At 45.5% G+C, this 22744-nt stretch overlaps 1 protein-coding gene across 2 annotated transcripts; it reads right to left on the bottom strand.

The window, feature by feature from the left end:
* Window positions 1–431: 431 nt before the first annotated feature.
* PDCD6 (programmed cell death 6) lies at window positions 432–16955 on the bottom strand. 2 transcript variants are annotated; one of them, XM_081133256.1, is made up of 6 exons: window positions 16741–16955; window positions 15616–15677; window positions 8516–8560; window positions 7137–7295; window positions 2929–3038; window positions 432–1005 (listed from the first exon to the last, which is right to left on the bottom strand). In XM_081133256.1, exons 1-6 carry the CDS (start codon window positions 16845–16847, stop codon window positions 907–909), a joined length of 582 nt encoding a protein of 193 aa, XP_080989382.1. In that variant the 5' UTR covers window positions 16848–16955; the 3' UTR covers window positions 432–906. The 2 variants fall into 2 exon arrangements, with proteins under 2 accessions (XP_080989382.1, XP_080989383.1); XM_081133257.1 differs by having other exon boundaries at window positions 7143–7295; window positions 16741–16937.
* Window positions 16956–22744: the final 5789 nt, after the last annotated feature.

Genomic DNA, 22744 nt, shown 5'->3' with positions numbered 1-22744 from the left:
CAATCACAGATTTTCAGGGCCACCCAATTTCTGGTAACAACTATCCAGAACCCAATGTCCTCACAATGCCCCCAAATTCTGGTTTGGGGAAGCACACTTAGAGCGGGGAGGGGCAGAAACAGCCTAAAGCAATTCCATGAGAGGCAGGGCCAAGGGTCACAGGCTGACAGACCACTTCCTCCCTTCACTTTCATGTCTGAAACTCTATCAGACCATTGCAGAGCAAATCATTAGTAAATGACCAAAACACACCTCGAAACTACATTTGGATTTTTATGTCCAAAAAAGTTCTAAGAAATTTAAACAACCTCCTATAACAGGACAAGTCGTATATAAGCATTTCCACTAGTGAGTCGTGCAGACACCCAAAAGTGACCCAAAGGTGTCCCGAACCCCTCGAAGCTCCCCTCATGAGCACATCAGAGATGAACTGGGACAAGGGGTACATTGCTTTATTGCCTACGTGGCATATTCAAATGAATACAATAACCCCCCTTTTTAAAAAGTAAGGCACATGAAAAGCCTTCTGTGCAAGTTCTGTATTATTTTAAAATTCCTATTTGCTAATAAAAGTATTTCTGCTATAGAACTGGAGCTACATAGAAAAGCACATGATGAATGTTTTACATGCAGAATTCCTGAAACATTATTTTCTCTTACCTCATGGCACAATTAAACCGTCCCAAATCAAATGCCTGTATCTGAATAACAATATGACTATTGTTACAACTGGAAAAATGCTAATCAGCTTATCCACATATGTACAGGTGGGTCCCAGAATGTTAATTATATAAAGTCTAAAGGAAGAGCAGTGCCTACTGCATCCGTGCTTCGTTTCGTTAATGGTGAGAGATTTGGCATTTTCAGTCTTTCCATAGTCATGTTGCCGTTTGTAAAAGGCCAGTGTTATACGATGGTGAAGACCATGGAGAGATACTGTTCATATGACACCTGAATCCAGCCATCCTGATCTGTATCGTAGCGTCTGAATATATCTGTCAACCTCTGGGGAAAAAAAACACAGGCATTTAGATCTCAATATTAAACAGAAGGAACAAAATGAATTTGGCAAAAAGACATTTAGGGACCCAATTTCAGAAGCATTCATGTTTCTACATCCCCTAACTAACAGACCAGGGCAGGGAGGCACAACTGAGGGATTCTTGCCCACCTCCCAAGCCAGGCTGACCCAAGCCAGGGCTGCTCCCTCAGAACCTGCCCCCAGCAGGTGAGGCCCTGCACACATCATGGAAGAGCAGGTCTCCCTTCGCCAGTGCAGAGTCCACCTTGCCCACCACGTCCTCCTGTCTGCCAATCCCCAACCCCAGGGCTCCACCCTAGTCTGTTCATAAACCTGACCATTGAGGTCAGGTCAGGTACAGAAGGGCACCAGTACCCAAAGGCAGGGAAAGTCAGATAAGGGCTGCCTCAGGACAGGGCTGGCAACCACAACAGACTCTGAAGAATTATAATGACAAGAGAAGAAAACAACGCCAGGGTTCATTATGGCCTTGGTGGCCAGTCGGCTGCCCAGGGAGGCCTGGAGAAAGGCTGGAGTCTGGCCATGTGGGCTGTGTGTGCCCCAGTCTCCTCAGAACTCCACCTGTTGCCCCTCCAGTGCTGGGGCAAGTGAAATGGCTACAAGAAACGAGGCCTGACACAGGTGACCATCCCCTCAGTGTCAGCCAGGAGCATCCCAGCATGTGTGTGAAACAATAGCAGAAAACAGCAGCAGCGCTTAACTCTGCCTGGAAGAACAATGGGCAATCTTTCTTTTTTTCATTTTTAAAAATTTATTTATTTTTTTATTATGTCTTCATTGATTTCAGAGAGCGGAAGGGGGGGGAGAGAGAGAGAGAGAGAGATAGAAAGAAACGGGGGGGGGGAAATCTGAGAATATTTTCAAAAATTCCAAATTACATTTAAAAACCTCATGCTGTTCACATCTTCAGTGGATTCTAAAGCTGACAAGATGGAACCTCAACTTGGATTCAAGTTGCAAGGACTTATTTCTAGAGATGGGTTCTACTAAAATATTGATGGAAAAAACACTCTTTCCATAAGTGGAATTTGCCTCAGAATAATGGGGGGTGGGGAGTTATAGTTATTATAATTCATTGGCCATGAGTGATAACTAGTGAATGTGAGTGATGGGCACATTGGGTTAATTTTACTGTTGTCTCTTACTGTTAATTTTACTGTTGATTGTTTGTTTTAATCTGTCATAATAAAAATGTTGAACGATATGTGTTTATTAATTCAATGCATTTCTAAAGTTTAAAATATATGGAGCTTGGGTCCCTACCTAGAAACAGGAGCAGGGACCCAGAAACAGGGTGGGAGCGGCCAGTGCAGGATCGATTGCTCTTCTGTCTTAAGAAGGTGTCTCTGGGAAGCCTCCTTAAGCTCTGTGCTTAGTTTTCTTGGGGGTAAAATGTGAGGCTATAGGATAGACATCTCAGAAACGAGTGGGGAAATGGCACGTGCAGGGCTCAGTGCAACTCAAGAGCTCTACCAGCCCCTGGTTAAAAACAGCACCAACACCCACACAAGGACCCTTGAGCCTGGGAGCCAGGTCGGGGATTGAGACCTCACCTCACACAGGAAGGCAGGGCAGAGGAAAGATCACATGGAAAATTTACCCATCTCCTCAGAATAAAAATACACAACAAAAATACCAGAGCATGCATGTAAATAACCCACTGGATATGGAAAAAAACCAACCGCTTCCAAATGGACCACTGTATAGTACTTCCAGGGGGAGAAAGCACTACTGTTTACACCTCCGTGTAACAGAAAAAACAGTTACTTCTCCAAAGGCAAGACTAACTTTTAGAAGATCCAGGAGCTAATTTTAAATACGTTTGACTCCATTAAATTGCAAATTCCAGAATGACACTGCCCTTTCCCTCCATGGAGCCCAACTACCTGCAAGACGATGCAGCCCTGGATGAAGTCGTCAAAGGCAATCTGTCCCCGTCCTTGTCTGTCAAACTTTCGAATGAGGATGTCGTGAAACTGGTCCGAGAGCCGGTAGCCTTGAAAGGGAATCAGAGTAAATAGAGGGCCAGGAGAGCCAGCACGGCCTTACAGGCCACGCTCACCACCCCCAGGCCCCCAACAGACAGGCCTCTTATCACAGCTGATAATAAACGGTCTGGGCTGGTGGGAAACACATTGTGCACATTCATTCAAAAGCGCTCTAGGCTACGTGACAGGCCAGAGCAGCTTCCTGGAGGGTGAGGGGTAACTGGAGGCAGGACTGCATTTTGAGTTGAAGGATCCCGTGAACTCACTAGTTCACATCACATCCCAACTCCACAGGGTGGCCCCACCACAGACCACCTCACAGGGCTGAGTTTCTTGAATGCAGTGATCATTTTAAAAGCCCTTTAGCCCTGGCCGGGTGACTCAGTTGGTTAGTGTGTCATCCCGTACACCAAAAGGTTTTGGGTCTGATTCCCAGTTAGTGCACATACCTAGGGTGTAAGTTCGATCCCTGGTTGAGGCACACACAGGAGGCAACCGATTGATGTTTCCCTCTCACATGGATATCTTTCCCCCTTCCCCCCTCTCTAAAATAAATAAAAGCATATCCTAGGGTGAGGATTTAAATTTAAAAAACAAAAAAAGGCCTTTATGGATAGATTTTTATTACATTTATTAACCCTGATGTGAAAGTTCTGAATAATTTAGCTGCCCTGGGTTAACTCATTACTAGAGAATGTTTTGAAAGATAAAGTATCACTGATGTCTCCCAATTAAACAAAATGTAAACCTAAGAAAACAGATTCATTGATAGCCATTTCCCCCACAGAAATGAAATGATTAGGAAATGGAACATTACAAGAAAGCTTCACAAGGTTCAAAATCACAACGTTCATCAAAGGGTCACCGTTTCCATTTTCAACTTACTAGATATGTCATGAAAAGATCTCCAGCAGGAACATGGCTCTGAAGGCATGGGGACACACAGTCCCTTGTGTGTGGGACATCCCTGGGGGCCAAGGGAACGAGGACACCTACTTCCTTCCCTTTCCTCCCCTCCTGATCCCACTACCTGTATGACCATGGTATCCTCACTTATTCAGGAGACAAGATCCAGGTGCCAAAATATTTTTACTGATTTTCAGTCTTGCTGCAGTCTTTGCAAGGAAATGTACACCCACTGTCTGAGTGAATTTCACAGTTAATTGCGTGTATGAATACTTAACACTTTACTGAAAGATTCCAACATGCAAACATGTAATGGTACCTTCCCAAGTTGCCAGTGTGCTTTGCACGTCTATGACTTAAATCCCAGGTCCCTTCCCTGCAAGCTGAATAGAAGATGGGGTGCCCGACTTAGAAAGAGACAGCAGGTCCTGGATGGCTGCCATTCCTCCTGGCCCATATGATTCTCATCTCCTTACACAAGCACCTATGCCTGTGTTCAGGTAAGAGAGAGGCCCAGGCTGGTGAGGACTGAGCTTGGTACACAGTGACAAGGCCGTGCCCGTTCAGGGTGCAATGGTCTCCTGCCCAGACTGGGAAAGGACAGACAAGATAATAATAATAACACAATAACTCCACAATCTACAGACAATGGAAGCAACATGTATCGTCCCTGGCATTAACTTCCAACGTCTCTAGTCCTCAATACCACTGCAGGGAAAACGAAAGCAAAGAAAGTCAAGACTAGAAAACTAAGTGACAGACAAACCCAGGAAAGAATATTTATCTGAGAGGCCAAAATCTGGGAGCAGTCAGTTCTCTACGAGGTCCTTCCAGTGAAAATCCACATAACGATATTTAGAAGGACGTGCCCTTTGCTCGTGGACCCCCATTGCCTGGGGCCCAGGTCTGGACGGGCCATCCTTCACACCTGGGTGTGACCAAAGGGCCACACCCCTGACCTGCAGCTGAGCACCTTTTTGCTTCAGCAGAAAACGAGGGGAGGGGGGGATATGCAGCAAAAAGATGGAAAACAATTGAAAACGACTGATAAGTAAATGGAGATTCATTACACTTTCACAAAGTTTTCATGATAAACACTATACTGGCTTAATGGCTGCCAGGCCCAGGTGGAGGAAAGGGGAGCTGGGTGCTGAGCTGCCCTGTGCCTGCCTGTCATGGGTCAGAGCTGCCCCCGAGGCCTATGGTACATGAGTAAACTCCATCTGGGAGCTGTGTCCTCCATGCTGGCAGGAGTGAGAGCTGTGCCTTACGCGTGTTCTCATTTCCAATTCTCTGTACATGGCACATAGCATATATTAATAAAAAGTTTTAAATGAATGGACTATCAAATCCAGAATGTGTGCCAGTAAGTCACACAGCGCTGCCAGGGTTGGCCTGAGACACCCTCATGGAGCTGACAAAGGTCAGAGGGCACCTTAGTTCAATCCCCTGATTCCCTCATGCATCTGCTGAGCTAAAATTTATCCCCCTGCTTACCCAAGGCAAGATGCTTGTTCTTAGGGGTCAAGGAACGGAACTTTCTGCTTCTGTGGTACATTTCCTAACAGTTACTACAGAAAATCTTCCAAAATAATCAATGTGGGAAAAGGATGACAATGTTCCTTTAACAGAAAACACAGCTTTGGAGAAGCCCTGGAAAAATCAAGAACCAATTGCAGGAAGAAAATTTTTGGAATAACTGAAGAAATGCTACAAAAGAATATTTACTTTCTTCAGAAAAACTAGGACGTCAGGAAGGATCTCAGCACTGAGAGTGTGAGGAGCCTGCCAGCTCCTGACTAGGGATCTCTGCCTGACCTGCTCAGCTCTGCTATAGCTGCAGACACCCTGGGTCTGACCAGGACTGGGGGGAATGACTGGGGCTGGGAGGCCCGAGAGTCCCAGGGCACCCTCTACATAAGTATTTCTACCATAAGCTCTAGGAACCCAGTGGTCACAGTACTAAGTAAAAAGGGGGCTCTGGGCCTGGCAAGGTTAGAAAATGCAGTTCCATGACCCGTGATACACCTGAGGTCACTTGACTAAAATCACTTGTAAGATGTGGGCCTCTCCCAAGTTCTCCCTAGCCTGGCTAGGCCCCTAGCTCCTTTCCTCCCAGACTTCCCTAGGGCCTCCACCAGTCCTCCCACCTAAGGGCAAAGCAAGATCAGTTGCATTCTGAGTTCCAACTCCGAGAACCTGAGGTTGACATCCTGCTCAAACTCTGAACACATCTGGTGAACTCCAGACTTCTTGTGCCATACCACAGCCTCCACCTAGTACTATGTCTGAGTTTATAAGGCAAGAAAAGAAAGTGAGAGAAAGAGAAGAGAGACATAAAGTACATGACCAGAGAAAAACAGAGAGGGCAGGACCATGTTAACCACCACAAGAACTAAAATGTAGTTTATATTATTAAAACTCAAGATACCTAGAAAATAGTATATTACAATCTAACTTTTCTTATTTTTCCTACAAGGCATTTATAAAGCAGCCTTTTAAGAAAAACATAGAAGGAGTTTTGTAATACAGGCCCTGTGAACACAGGGCCAAGTAAAATTGTCCCAAATTAGAATCTCAGTGTAACTTCAAACCTTGAACAAGTCCAACATTCCAGTTTTCCCTCTATAAAAAAATCCCAACTTCCTCTCAGACCCATGCATGGTATCAGAGGCACACTGACCCACTCTGGAAAGGTACCATACCATGTGCACATTTCTGAAGGCACTGCACGCACACACGCTGACATGCACTTGAGAATGGGAGCTCGTGCTGACTCTAATGCCCTACCTGCGCGGCCTGTGATGTGCACTACAGCTTAGAGAATCATCTCTTACAGGTATTTTATCATCTTTCTGTGTATTTTGATATATCATGAAATATAAGTGCCCTACACTATCTTTTTCACTTACTCACTTTAAATTATTTCAAAGCCACATTCTCAATGTGCTTGTGACGTCATTCCAATTCACAAAAGATAAATGATTGCATAGCCCTTATCTCATTTTGGATGAAAAATTACATTTAAAAAAGACTGCATAAAAGTCTTCAATAATATCAAATTATAAGTCTGTATGATGTAAACAAAAACTTCACATAGACTGGCTTAAAAAATCAGTAAGCTGAACAAAGTAAAAGAACTTGAATGGTACCTAGGTTCCAAAATGAAACATGCTACACAATCAAGGTAAGTGAATTACCAAAACCTGAAAGTGCTTGCTTGAGCTCGTTCTTGTCAATCATTCCCGAGTTATCCCTGTCATAGGTACGGAAGACATTCTGCCAGTCTGTGATGTACTTCCAGACGCCTGTGAATTCGCTGAAGTTCACACCAGCCTTGTTCTCACGATCAAACATTGCTGTGACAAAAAGGAGTGTGAGTGGTGCACAATGAATGGAATCTGAATATTAATCAGCAAGAAACATGACCACAGTAGTTATCTCCCCAGCATGGCACTCGCCCAACAAAACCTTAAGTGTTGCTAATCATGCTCATTGGCTGAGTGAGGGGCAAGATCACCTCTGTTGGGGCAGGGCAGGGGAACTGTCACCCAACCACAGCCCCTATGAAAAGGAAAAATGCAAGCAAAACACACTATTAGAGCCACAATAAAAAGGATACTTCAGTCCGGCTGGTGTGGCTCAGTGGTTGAGCATCGACTTATGATCCAGGAGATCCCGGTTCGATTCCCAGTCAGGGCACATGCCAAGGTTTTGAGCTCTATCCCCACTAGGGGGCGTGCAGGAGGCAGCCAATCAATGACTCTCTCGAATCATTGATGTTTCTATTTCTCTCTCCCTCTCCCTTCCTCGCTCTAAAATCAATAAAAATATATTAAAAAAAAAAAAGGGGGGGGGGGTACTTCACACAGGTAGGTTCTACAGAAGCACAACCACTGGTGGGTGCTCTTGCTTTGCCAGGAAGATGCCAGAGCTAAAGTGCCCCTTATTCACAGCCTCTAGGTCTGGATCTAGAACACAAGGCACCCTCCATTCCCCAGGACTGACATCCTCTAGTGGAGTCCACTCCAATGAGAAAGACTTTCTACTATCTTTAATGGTTTTTTTTAGTAAGAACTGCCTTTCATTTAAAAGAAAATCGGCCCAATTCCAGGTCCAAATACAAAAGAACCTGTAATTACATTTACATAAAATTGCAAAGTGGCTAAAATATATGTATATAAAGACTAACTCTGAATTACTGCCATAAAGAAACTGATAAATCATTTGCTGTCTCTTCAGATAAAGAGATTAATGGACACCTGTAGTATGAGTGCTCTCGGTTTGCTCAGAAGTACATTACATTTAGTGAAGTTTCATGTTCCTCCAGTCAGCAGTGACACAGGATAAGGACTGCGTGTGGAGGGTACAGTCCAGTGTATGCATGAAAGCTTCAGGGCTGGCAACTAAAAGGGTGGATCAGACGTAAACTGGCAGTAAAGCATTAGTGAGGGGACAGAGGAGCGGGATGAAGGCCCACATCTAACTAGAGTTCCAGGAGAGTAAGTAGGAAGCCCAAGCTGCACCAAGCGGCCCACACCTGTGCCTGCGCAGGCAGGATGCTGGCGCCCTTACTTACATATGATTGACCGGACAGTCACAGGATTAAATGGAGTCCAGGTGCCTGAAAACAAACAGGAGTAAAGTAAGAGAATGATCTGTACCTTTATTGATTTTTACACTCAGTAAAAACAAAGTAAAAAACATGTTTTTAATGTGGAGGAAAAGCAGTATCTCTGCCCATCCCCTATTTGTATAAAAAGAGCCCATTTTTTCTTCTATATACACAACTGTTATAGTTCCGGGTGGCACACAGAGATGCACTCCCGACCTTTGAGCTTTAGTGGGCTGGAGAGTCTGCAGGGTGCCATGCCTCACACTCAGGGACACTGGGCCCTGCAGCACCTCCCAAGTGCCACTCCCACCCAATTCGGGGCTTGTCCAAGCTTCTGTAACCCTCACATGTGCCCATCTAACACATGTACCCCCTCCACCCAACTCCAACCTCCCCTGTAAGCCTCAACTGAAATGCTTCCTCAGGGAACTTTCCCTGAGTACCCCACACTCCAGGTCACTAAGCTAAATCCATCTGCTCTGCCTGCCCTTCTGACTGCCCCTTCAGAACACCTGCAATGGCTATTACTCCAGGAAGGCTGGTCCTCCCAAGAAAGCAGGGGCTCACCTGTCCCCAGGCTTGGCACACATCAGTGCTGGACAGCACCTTTGTGCAGATTTCACAGATCTTTTAGGGAAAGGTGAGCAGGAGTATGTATAGAAAGGAATGATGAATAGTAGTATTATTAGAAACCAGTATAAAGAGAAAACTATGTTACAGGAAAATTCCACATACAGGGGACTGTTTCACCCATGCCTGCTTTCGCCTCCCTCCCTCCCTCTTAGTGGCTCCATGAACTGAATTGGGTTTCACAGAAAATAACCCACCACTGACCAGAAGCCAGAAACCACAAGTACCTACTGGAATCTCTTCCTTCCTCTGTGCTGATACAGACTAAGTGACCATAGGAGAAGAGTTGGGAATGTGGGCTAAAGTGAGCTGACTGTGCAGAGCTGGGGTGGTTGCAGAGATGAAGCTGCACCCACATTCCACCCCAAATGCGCACATCAAGCCAGGGCCGTCAGCAAACGACTTGCCGGTAAAAGTGTTAAACAAAAGCAGTACAAGTAAACCAGTTAAATCAGGCTGCACACACAGGCACTCTCATGGTGAGGGCCAAGGGCCCCAACAGGCACATGTGGAACACACAGATGGCACACCACAGAGAGGCAGGCCTGCGGGACTCAGCCATGCTGGGGGAGTCTGAGGATTGGAGGTCTGGGGCTGAGTCAATGATGAAGAGACCTGGAACGTGGAGGAAGGCTACAGGCATCCACTCATCCTTCTTGTTAGCCAAATGGGACCTGACTCTCCACAGAAACCAGGGGGCAATAACAACAGCTAACAGGTAATTGACTCTGTTGTGTGCTAGTTCTGTGGCCTGGTTCCCAGGCCTAACATCAAAGCTTACTAACCCCACAATGAAGCTGAAATGTCGCAATGTGCAGACATTTCACACTCTGGTTATATTAAACATTAAGTGCACCTGAGTGTCAGCCCGAAAACCTAAACAGTTTATAAAGTGTTCTGTAACAAATCACACTGCAACACCAATAAGGCGTTTGCAACAGCACTTGCTGAAGGCAGAGGACACATCTTACAGGTGGGTTTTTTTCACAAGCCCTTCACCTCCAGCGAGCCTCTATCCCAGGTTTCCTGGGCCAGCGCAACTTCAAACATTTCCATCTCCTCTTCCCAGTAACCGCTGTGTCCAGGAATATCAGAAGCATCCAGCTTGCAAAAGATTTCCTGCCAGACTTTTACATAGAAATATATGTTCACTGTATGTATAAGTCTTGTCTCAACTTCATCTCAAAGAACCAAAGAACACAAACATACTATTATTTCCCCTGTAAGTTGAGTACTCAACTTTTCACCCATAATTTGGGATCAGTGCTAAAACCTTAAGAAGCAACACTGCACGAACAGTGTGCTTACGAAACAAGCTACCATCTATAGGGTGGTCAGTCATCATCGGGGGCTTTAGTGTTTTCCCACTTAAAAACTCCAAACACACAAATGGTTTTAGGAATTTATATCTGCTCCCTTCTCAAAAGGGGAAATCCCACTCTGCTCTACAATAATATATTGCCTTTTTAGTCTCCAAAGAGTTTTCTTTCTTAAAATTATGTCCTATTAACGAAAAACTTAAATTTTGATTGAAGAAGACTTGAGTGATGGTGAAGGGTTGTCTTCACAACATGTCGCATACATACAACTGAAACACCTAAGTACTTGGAATCTTTTGGGGCAGGGGGGAAGGGACAATAGACTTTTCCCACCATCACTGGTGATCTCTGTGAGTCTCCCTGCAGCAGACCCAGAGTCCAGCCTTCCTGGGCTTTTCTGCCAGAGGAGCTTGTGAGGAGGGGGTAGAAGTGCCACAGGGCCTGACTCTGTTCTATGCATGGATTTGTGAGGACTTCAGTGCCTCTTCAGGTTCAGCAAAAGCCTACATTTCACCCAGTCATCTTCAGTTATGGCTTCAAACAGCCAAGACTGGAAATATGGCCTTTCTGAAAAGCCATCTGAATACTGACCAAGAGCACGATGCCTACACCCTTTGATCCGGTAAATGCCCCTTCTAGAAACTTGTTCTATGAAACTTTGGGTCCAATCACTGCAATAGTTACATTATTGAAAATGAAAACAATCTAAGTGTCTAAGGTAAACACTATAAACTTCATTCTGGTAGATACAACAGTGTCTTACAGTTCTGGACCAGACAGGGTGGGACCTGGAGATGGGCTTGGTTGGAGGGGAAAAGGATTCTCAACATCCAGTCACCCTGTTTTTATACCCAAAGACAGAGGCCAGGAATGCTGCGACCTGCCTAGGCTCATGAAGTGCCCTGTTGGTAAAGCCAACCTTCCTTACTTCTATCAGAAACTGGTGGGCAAGTTTCTAGGAAGGGCAGATGTGACAGGCTGTACTGAGGCCTCTCTCAGGCTTGATAGCTTGCTAGGATGACAATACTCATGGTCAGTTTGTTACAGAGAAGGGAGAGTTAAACCAACACAGCTAAAGGCATTGGGACAAGTCTGGGGGAGACCAGGAACTGATTCCAGAGCCCCACGTGGAGTCACAAAGGAAAGCTTAACCCTCTAGTGACAGGCTGATGACACACATGAAGTGCTGTCCAACAGGGAAGCTCCTCTGAGCCTGGGAGTCCAGGGTTTCTTTAGGGGATCAGTCATGGAAGCTCCAGGTGTCCAGAGGGAAGTCAGGTGCTTTGCATCACCAAACTCTCAGTGTGAATATCCAGGCAAATGGGTACAATGCACTCAAGGCCCTGAGTGGGCAAAACACTTATCAGTCAGAACATTCCAGAGGGAGCCCATCATCTAACAGGCCCTTCCTGGAAACGTGTGGGCTCTGAGTAACCCAGCCTGCTGAGTCAGCCCTCACCTGCATACAGGCAGATGGGGGCTGAAGGTGAATCTCACTCCCTCTGCTGCACTGGGGCAACAAACACCATCACCCGCGACACTGGGCTGTGGCAGGACAGGGATGCAACTGTAGGTCCTGTCTGCTTGGATGGTCTTATTCTTCTCATTTCTTCAAATATGGGCTCCCCAAGAAAGCTAGAACTCTACTTTGATAAAAATACCTTAAAAATATATGAATTATTATTTTTTAAACTGGTAAGAACAGATACTACACTTGATCTTAGCCAAAAGGCCGAGAAGTGATGAATTATTATTTTTTAAAACATAGCTAAAAATGTCTCCTCAAAATACATCAATATCTATGTTAAGGCAAACATTAAAACACAAAAGAGGCTTGAGCAAAATTTTTTTTTTAAAGTATCTAAAAGTAAAGATAGTGACAGGTTATTTTAAAACGAAGGCACAAGAACAGTCCTCTCTCTCTTTAGACCCACTGACCACACACGTCCTGAGAGCAGTCATTTCTGGTGGCTTTCCTACAAAGGACTCAGTGTGTGGGACCTACAAAAGCCCTTTCCAAGATGGTTTCAGCTGGACTCAAACAGAGAGCGCTCCAAACCACAGGTCTAACTAAAGTGAGAGACTATGTTGTTCTGTAGCTTCAGTTTCCCACCAGCAATAAACTAATAAAAATAATTTCCTGAGATTGCCCAATAGTCTAGTTCTAATATGAAAACAAAAGTCCATTCCTGGGAGAAAAATCAGAACTGAAAATAACTTCAATCATATCAGCAACAGGAATTCGAGGAGGAGTGAAGAGAAATGACCTTGTCTATTAAGTAACCAGCTCAGTCCTCATTTAGGAGGAGATAGCTACAAAAATGGTTAAGGAGAATGAAGAGAAAGGAACACATCAAAGAAAAAGAAATGCTGTTCAAAAGGAGGGGCAGCACACGCCACACGGGAGGAAAGGGGTTTGAAGATGTGGCGGATGGGCGGAGTTCATCTTACCATGAGAGGCAGGCATTCTAGGAAGGAGCAGAGACTCAAGGCCAGGGAGGATGCCACAGGCGCTAGAGGCATTAGATGGCGCCAAGAGACAGGTGGGAAAGCAGCGGGGTCAGCGGCCTGACTGAGGAGTAAGCCTGAGGCAGAATGGGTGCGGCCCTGCTGTGCACCAGATCCTGGCTCTGCAGTGTGAGAGCTACGAGGGCAAGCAAGTGGTGGTAATACCGTTAGGCACTCTGTGACGTGAAAAGAACTAGAAATCGGGACTCATTATTAACCTGCTTGCTGCGGAAAGAACCTAAAGGAGTTGATGAAGGCCTGGCCGGGCAGCTCAGCTGGTTAGTGTCGTCCCCATCTGCCGAGGCTCAGCATTCCATCTTCGGTCAGGACACACACAAGAAGTCACAATGAATGCATAAACGAGTAAAACAACAAATCAATGTTTCTCCCCCCGCCCTTAAAAAAACAATACAAAATTAATATTTTTTTTAAAAAGAAGTTGGTGAAGATAGTAACAAAAGTAAATTTTAACTATGTTGGATGGGAGAAGAAAAGGAGGGTAAGAAAGTGCGGAGCCTGAGGTTACATTCAAGAAGCTCATCCCTTACACCTCTAAACTCTGGTTACTGGTGGGCCACAAATTTAACTTCAGGTTTTTAGCAGCTAATTTAAAGAGGAAAACATAACTGGTTAAAAGATTCAGTGTTTTGCCCAGCTGGGCATGGCTCAGCGGTTGAGCATCGACCTAGCATCCAGGCGATCGGGGTTCGATTCCCGGTCAGGGCACATGCCCGGATTGCGGGCTCGGTCAATGACTCTCTCATCATTGATGTTTCTATCTCTGTCTCTCCCTCTCCCTTCCTCTCTCTGAAATCAATAAAGATATATTTAAAAAAAAAAAAAAAAAGATTCAGTCTTTATAAGATTCAAACAAGACAGAACAATCACCACAGTTGCTTAGTACACAAGAAGCACCACACCTGCAGGGAGAAATGAACTGGACATTTCTCTAGGGCTGCCCCAGAGAGGACCTCTCTCAGGATTAAGTGACTGCTTCATGGAGCCAGCTCTTATATGCCCCCAACAAAAGCTGGGGAAATCCACAGGGCAACTCAAGAAAAGTGACTATGAGATGCACCTGACACATACTTGTTAGTTGGGTTACACCAGGTATTGATTTCAAAGTTGTCTTAGGAAGGGGGGAATGATCACCCTTTCAAAAATCCTGTTAAAATTCTCTGTCAAGCAGGCTCCTGGTTGAGATTTAGTAGCAGCGGAGTTCAAGACTATGTTCTGACAGAACAAAGAGCCATATGCTCCAACAACCAGCAGAACCAGGGGGCAGTACTGACACCTCTAGTAGAGACAAGAGGAGCCTAACCCACAGGTCAGAACAGAGGGTCCCCCGCTCACATCCACGGGACTCAAACAACGATGCTGACTGTGGGACAAGGTTTGTTAAGTGCCCAGCACAGTGCCCATGTGTGGTGTAGTGGATGCTCAGTAGGTGGTAACCATCATCACCTCTGTCATTAGGAAAAGAAGGGCCATCAAAGACTCAAGTTGGCTCTCTGGCCAGTAACAGTGGCAACAGCACCACTATTCCTCACCCCAGAAACAATACTGAGCCCTTGCTCTGTGCCAGGCATCACACCAGTGTTCTGCATGCACTTCCTCAATTTACCAGCCCAGTAACTGTGGGACACAGATCCAGAAAGGTCGAGTCCTTGCTCAAGGCCACATTCCTAGAACTGGTTGAGCTAGGATTTGAATCCAGGTAGGCTGACCCCAGTGACCTCACCTCCCCCCACATCCCCCCAAGGTAGACAGATTTAGAGTATTTGACCATCACTCCCAACTGAGCAGGTTTCACACAAACCCTAAACCTGGGCAGGACTCTCAAGCCTTATAGCAAACAAACAAAAGGAGATGTCCAAATAGATCACAAATCAATCCTTACTCACTGGAAAAGAGCTCAAAAGAAAAGCCTTACCCTGCAGGGCACTCTCACTGTGATGGCCAACATCTTTAACATCTGGCCACAATTAACATATGATGTGAAGAAATCATCCATTTTTGTCAACACTTAGAAAGTTTTAATCCAGGATTTGCCAGATTATAGTCTGCTGGATTTGTGCTCTGGACATCTTTCTAGTAACCCTGTCTTCTACTAGTGTAACTCTAATAGTACTTCCACAGATTATTCAAGTTGAAACTGGCAAGAACTCAGCCATGGAGAACCTGCAACACACCACCCACAAGAAACTGTAACCCTCACCCCTGTCTGAATGCCTATAATTCTGCCACTGACAAGACCACCACCCCACAATCCAGTGGGCTCTGGGACCTTGGTGATCCTCTCCAGAAGGGTCACAAAGATTACCTAAGAAAAACAGTGATCTTCAAGATACATGAAGGATATCTGCTATACAAAGCTAAACTTCCTATCCATCCCTAAAACCTATGTCCCCAACTTGCACTTCTCAAACAGTTTCCCTATGCCCATCCACACAGTTGTTCCTCAAGGCATTTGGAGTAGCACTGACAACCACCAGGAAACCACTGGGCAAAATAAATCAGAAGCACCTCCACTATGTGCCAATGATAACAGGTCTACAGATGGGTCAGGCTTGCAGTTTAGAAGTCCTAATGGGAGGTCCCACTCACCATTGGACAGTGCTTGTTGAAGCTCATTGTCGGATATCACGCCGCTCCGGTCTTTATCAACCCTACAAAATCAAGACCAATTCAGCTGGTGATTAAAAGTGCAGGAAAAGCAAACCATGGCAAGCACAAACGTTTAACCCCACTGACCAGACTACATTAACTCTAGCATGTTTCTTCCCATGGACCTTTCACTTTGTTCTGCTGGGGAACAGGTATACGCTGGAGCTCCTTCACAAAGCCTAAGCACTCCACCTGCCAAAGTCCAAGTTGGTTCTCTCCAGAGGCCAAGTTATTTTTTCACTCTCCTTTCCCTTTCCCAGGCCTTACTCTTTGATTATTCCATGGCCCCAGTTCCCCCTACACCAGTTTCTCTTTTGTTCACAAACAGGAAAAAACTGTCTCAATCAAGTCATTCTCGGGCCATGAGTCACTCAAGTTTCCGTCATTCATTCACTAGAAGGACGGCCATGGACGGAAGGAGCTCAGGTAAAGATCACCTGTCCCGGCAGCCATCATGTCCCAGCTTCTTTCCTGGCTGCTGGCATTTTAATAGTGCTAGAGCAGATTCTTGTTTCTGTTTATCTAAAACTAGCATCGCCAGGAGACCCTCCCGGAGCAGCAAGAACCTGCCCCTCGTCTGCGGTTTTTTGGCTGTTTGGGGAGGTGGGTGGAGGCAGCGCTCCAGAGCGTCTTCGGAAAGCTCCACACCTCGGGGAGGGGCCCGGAGGGAGGGTGAAGCCCTGAGACAGATGGGGACAGAGGAGGGGAGTGAGCAGAGCCGAGGCCTCAGGAAAAGTTGGGGGAGGGAAGCTGGGGCAGGCCAGGGAAAGGCTGGAGGAGGCGGAGCGGAGACGGTGGCTGGGGAGGGAGACCCGGGAGAGACCAGGGCAGGCCGGAGTGCAGCCTGGGAAGAGGCCCGGGGGCGGAGGAGGCAGGCCAGGACCGGGAGACGCGAAGAGGAGAAATGCAGCAGAAGGCTGAGGAGAGGACGCGGGCGGGGGGCGCGGGGGGCGCGGAGTGCGGATCCGGACAGTCCCTGGGCGGGGGGTAACATGGAGCCGGAGGTCGGGGAGAGGAGGAGCGGAGGCCGGCGGACTCCCGTAAGCCCCGCGCGCCGGCTCTCACCTCTGGAAGACGTTCCACAGGAAGCTCTGGTCCGGCAGCGCCGCGCCCACGGCTGGGCCGGGGCCCGGGCCGGTCCCGGGGCCTGGGCGGTAGGGGTAGGCGGCCATGGGCCCAGGGGTGCGGCTAGACTGAGTAGTCCGAGGCTACAAGAGACGCCTCAGGGTAGCTGCACTTCCGCCTCTGCCAGGGGCGGGGCCAGTAGCTACGTCACTTCTGGGAGCAACAGGAAGTACGATTCTCCGCAAAGGTCCCCGGGCCTAAAGCTGCGAATCCCTCCGCGGCCCCGTTGCCAGGCACCTCCGAGTCCCCCCCTGCTCCCTGGCTGCGGCGGCCTCTAGGTGTGGGTACCGCTTGCTTCGCCCCGGCAGAGCGCGCGTGAGGGGCGGAAAGGGCTCCACAAGGGCACGTTTAATTCTTGCACCAAAAGAAAGTCGTGAAAGCGAATGTGATCGAGGGGAGGACGCGCGTGGAATACCCTTGCGCTTCTCTGGGTTTGCCTGCCCGTCCCCGCCCTCTTCCCCACGTTGGGTCCCCCGCGCGTCTTTCGCGGACCTCCCCAGTAGCTCTCCGTGCCTGCATACCCGGGAACCCTCACGCTCCCGGCCAGTCTGTCCCCGTCTCCGGGTAACAGACACCGCCCTCGTCGGGACAGACTCGGAGCGTTTTTAGCGAGGTCCCCGCCTCGGGGCACTCGTGTTCCCCACCAATCCACCGGCCTCGCCCCTCCCGCCCGGGTTCGGAGGGTGAATTTGTTCCTGTGAGTTCATAGACTTCCAGCTTCGCAGGTTTTTAAATTCCCGATTCAATGATCGCTGACCTGTTTCATCCTCAGAGCTGGGAAGCATTTAACAGAACATGGGAGGACCGAGGGCTAAGGACACGACCTTTTATCCGAGGCATCGGAGTGCTCCCGGTGGACACGAATGCATTATTCAGCGCTCTGGGCGCGGCTGATCCTGCCCCGACGGTTACCCTCTGTCCCACTTAACACGAGGCTCCATCCTGGAGAGTTCCTTCAAATTCTACAAAGAAATTAAGATATTCTGTGACTGTGTCATTCACCTAAGGTACTAATCCTCAGACCTCTTCAATAGTGTGGGGTTTTTCTCATGACTCAGTGAATTAAGTGGTTTCTTGTTTTCTCATATTCACATCACTTGAATAGTCCTTTCTAGATTTTCCACAGCTCTTCACTCTGTAGTTTCTGAAATCCATCTTTATTCTGTCTCCCATCTCTGGCTTTTTTGTTCTCTAGAGCTCTACAAAATTAGTAACTATTATTTTCCAACCCAATTTGTAAGTTTTCTGGTACATCAGCAAGAACCCTCTGGGTGGCTGCAGAGGGCCCCTGCCTCCCTCTCTCCACTGTCACTGGCTCCACCAACCTTTGGCCAAGTCTCCAGCCTGGATTGGCAAGGCCAACACCACCTGTGGGGCCCAGAAGGGCCCCATTCTACTTTCTGTTTAGTTCTAGGGGTGGGAAATGATTCATTCAAGGTGAGAACCACTTACTGGATGCTTACAATTAGATAGAATCTACCCTTGTGTTCAAGTATTACTTTATGTAATCCTCATACATGCACCTGGTAGCAAAGTCCCAAGGTCCACGTTACTGATGAGAAAACCATGGCTGGCCTAAGGTCAAACAGGAAATTGATTCTCTCTGCTTTTCCTGCATTACTTCAGTGGTAGCAAGGCTGACTTTTAAAGGGGAAATTACTAGGAAAGAAAGGTTTATAGAAAAATCACCCCTGCCCCTTGTACATTCACCAGACTGGTCTGGTGCACTCAAGAGCCAGGCAGCCCTAATTTCCAAGGAACCTCTGGCTCTGAGAAGCTAAGCCTGAGCACTGCACATGGGTCGCACCCCTGTGCTGCACTGCTAAGGCACAACCAGGCCTTGAGTCCTCACAATGGACCATTGCCATTGATGAGGGGCATTGCTTGGGGCCCTGTCACTACATTACAAAGATGTACAACAATGGAGACCACCTTCTGCCAACAGAAAAAGGCAGATCATCTCTTGCTCCTGGTCCTACTAACTCAATCATTTAAAGTATTGATGTGCTTGCCTCTATCTCCTTGCCTATCTAGGGATCCAATTCCCTCCTAACCTAGTCTGTTCTAAGCTTTCCATTTAGATGGTGCTCCTGGATGGGAGGCAATAAACTGAAAGACAACACTGCTTTCTTCCCTACATTAAAGGTATCACACGATGTATCAAATCTCAGGCCAGTCTTTCCTTTTGGTCTAATTTCTTGGAGCTAATTGGGAAATGCCTTTTTATTATCCCTAGAATTTTTCTAAACATTGATTTTATCTGGATGATAGAATTCCTAACTTTCTATAGTCCACCCTCGTATTCATTCTATGGCATACAGGAAGTTCATGGATGACTAAATTTTGTATGTGTCCTACCTTAACAGATTACCTGTCTTTTCTCATCAGCTGCACTGTGACATTTGCATAATGGGTAACTTTTCTTTTTCAGTCTCTCCCTTTTACAGCCTCTGGTGTAGAATTCTAGGAGCCAAGAGCCCACCTTCCCTTTCCTTCCCAACCAGTATCATCAGAATTCAGTATGAAGGGAATGCCCTACCACTTTTTGTCAGGTTTCTTACTGAGTAGTGATCAACTCATCAAATATATGCTGTTTTCTTAGGTACTAGCAAATGTCTACATTAGCAGTGGCCAATAAAACTTTCTGCGATGATGGAATGGTTTTGTATATGCTGTCTAATGTGGTAGCTATGGGGCACATATGGTTATGAAGAACTTAAAATGGATCAAGGTGACTTGGGAATGGAATTTTAAATTTTAGTTAATTTTAATGAACTTAAATGTAAATAGCCATGTGGCTATGGCTATTGCTATGGACAGTGCAAGTCTGAATGTTTTACTACTATGTCTTATCTTTCTGCTTCTTTTAATCCATATTAGAAATTATCCACATCATCTTTGGGCAGTATTCTATTCTCTTTATATCTTGATTCACATTTTTTTATTTCTCTGGTTCATCAATTCCCCTAGCACAGGTGGGTTCATTTAGAAACTGAACACATTTTACAAACATTTCCAGTGTGAAATAATCTGTCCCATGGCTCCTTAACTAGCGGAGTCCCATAGAAACATTTCCAGACTACCCACATGCTTGGTAGTTTTCTTGGTCTCAGGATACTCATTAAAGTAGTTTGAAGGTTTCTGTTTCAGAGTAGCAGACAGACAAAAGGAAACCACCAATTCTTTCATTGAAGCCTAACTGGCCCTTCTGTTGTTATCGTATCCTGCTTTAGTGGTACTGTGCTAGCTTTTAATTCATTGTCGCTCGAAAGCCTGTATTAATGCTTCCACTTAGTTTACAAAATGCTCAGACATATATATATTTCTCATATCTACTGGCAGGGATGAATCTTTCTGAGGTGGTCAGTTGTCTTTCTACCCATTTTCAATTACCTCCTTCATGTTGGACCATATCATTCCATGTAGGTGGTTTTCAAAGTGTGGTCCTTGGACATGTTAAGAAATGCAGTATCTACTGAATCAGAAGTTCTGGGTGGGGGCAGGAATTCCTTAACGACCTCTCAATGTGATTCTGATGCACACTTAAGTTCTAGAACCACTATATTAGGGATTGCAAAGTGGCGACCTTCAAATTCTATCATTCCTTATTTATTTACAGGAAGTCCTCTGTAAAGAAGTTTCCCTAATCAACTAGGTTATCCTGAATTGCAGTTTGTAGAGAAAAGCCAAGATAACTTTATATTCCTTTAATTGTCCATTTTCAGGGTTAGGAGTTAGTGCCCTCATTGCTTCCAAGAGTGACCAATTATGTTTTTTTCTTTTAACTATCATTATACGTTCAGTTTTTAATCTATTCAGTGTTTCAGTCAGATGTGATCATTATTGTTTGCTGGCTCCCATGTGCCCTCTGGCATGGTTCCAGCAGTCTTTGATGGTTTCCTGGGTCTCTGAATCAGAAAACCATTTTAGGCTCATCTTGCACATTTCCTCCCCCAGCCCAGGAATCAGCAATTCTTCATGGAGCCCTAGTTTCTTTAAGTGGGATATGGTACGCAGGCCACAATCCAGGTGCTTGGGGTGTCTACTGCTACTGGGGCAGAGCTAGGAAATGTGTATTTCTTTTGAAGAGCAAAGAAAAGAATGAGTTTACACTTATATTTCTGTACCAAATTTAGCATTACAGGGTTTTCACCTCTCTGATTTTGAATGTTTCCTCTTAAAAAAAAAAAATCTTAGTTTTAACATTACCATAATTAGTTATTAGCTTTAACTCACACTACACAATTTCAAAAGATAAATACCAACATTACTACCAATAATGAGATTACTGATTGAAATTTGGGATTTCTTAGTGACTCTATTTGTAGTTAGATTCTAGTTTACTAAAGTTGTAGACTCAATGCCACTTGAAATAATGTTCTCCTCTATGTGACTGTCAAAACTGGATTTGCAGTTGGGTTTTAGACACTTGATGCTGTCCCTCGGCACTCTCCAGATCTGTGCAGCCCCTAGCTTCTTGCCCCAAGAACCTGCAACTCTGCCTGAAGGCTTTCCTGGTGGTAAAGTGTGGCTTGGAGCAGGGCCAGGAGTTTTGGCACCCTGGATGCAGCCTTCAACCCATGAAACACACCAGTCCCCTTTCTTGTGAACTACTGGTTCAGCAGTGTGGATGAATCTCAATTACCATGCTAAGGGAAGAAGCCATATTAAATACTACATGCTGTATGTTTCCACTTATATAAAACATAGAGAATGCAAACTAATCTGTAAGAAAGGAAAGCAGATCAGTGGTTCCCTGTGAACTGGTGGGAAAAAAGGGGAGGTGGGTATTTGGAAGTGGTGAATATATTTATTATCTTCTGCCAATTATACCTCAAAAAAAGATGTTAACAGTGATAACAAAACAAAAAAGAATTAGAAGACAAGCTACACTAAGATAAAATTTCTCATTATGTGAATGGTAAACATCTAGAAGCTTGCCATCACACCTTCTTTGCAAAGTAGGACTCTCATACATTGCTGGTGGGAATGCCCACCAGCCCAAGAATTTGGCAACATCTGAAAAAAGGTGACTCAGCAATTCTATACCTAGGACTCCACCTCAAAGAAATGTCAAAGAAAACGACTTCACACACAAAGTTATTCATTGTGATATCTGTAATACTGGCAACAACACAAATGTTTACACTAGGGGATAAGCTCCATATTGGAAAACACCACCAATGACCACATTAGGGGATAAGGTCAATTCAGCAGTGAAGGACTACGAAGCCACAGAGGATTGAGGACAACTCTACTGATGACAAGGAATAACCAACCCCAGAATATACAGTGTGCGTAATATATGCAAATATCTATTTGCTTTTTTTTTTTTTAAAACACTCACTAGAAATACAAAGCGGTGCTCTGGGGGGAGGAGAGAGGATGCAGCGATAATTGAGGCGAGCCCTGAATAAAATAGACTTTGAAATCATGTAAATGTTTACATGATTTCAAACATATTAATAAGCTTTAAAAATTTTGAGACAATCTCGAAAACTGAAAAATAGAATCTGAAATAAATGAACATAATTGCCTTGATTGGTTTCTACAGAAGCTAACGCTGAAATAAGAACATGGGGGTGATGCCTAGCAGCACCTAAAAGGAAGTGGGGAGGGAAGAAATCCATATTACATCCATATCAGTTTCACTTAGTATTTGGTTACTGAAATGCTTTAGGACACATGTTCACATATGAAACCATTTGTTTACTAAGAACAAGGAGGAAATGTTTGTTTTCTTCATTTGCTGCCAAGCAGTAAAATTCATTTTTACTTAAATATACACTAAAACAAAATTTTGGGCTTTCAGTGTACCAGAATAAAAAGATAACCACATTTAATATTTCAGGTCAACAAATATGCCTAAAGCAAGTCTATAATTTATGTTTTAAGAATCCTGCCAAGTTTTATTATTTCACAAGAATGAAGCAAGGGATAAAAG

Source organism: Miniopterus schreibersii, assembly GCF_964146895.1.
Source record: "Miniopterus schreibersii genome assembly, chromosome: 3".
NCBI classification, from domain to species: domain Eukaryota; kingdom Metazoa; phylum Chordata; class Mammalia; order Chiroptera; family Miniopteridae; genus Miniopterus; species Miniopterus schreibersii.
The sequence above is the reverse complement of the archived record's forward strand: the minus strand, read 5'-3'. Positions and strand labels throughout refer to the sequence as shown.

Bases quoted from the DNA above. Each gene is read 5' to 3' on its own strand.
- PDCD6 (XM_081133256.1), bottom strand. From the start codon at position 16,847: ATGGCCGCCTACCCCTACCGCCCAGGCCCCGGGACCGGCCCGGGCCCC. The intron at 8,561-15,615 runs GTGAGTGGGACC...GTTTGTTTTCAG, and splicing joins TCAACAAGCACTGTCCAATG to GCACCTGGACTCCATTTAAT. The intron at 1,006-2,928 runs GTAGTTGGGCTC...TTTTTTCCCCAG, and splicing joins AGGGCTGCATCGTCTTGCAG to AGGTTGACAGATATATTCAG.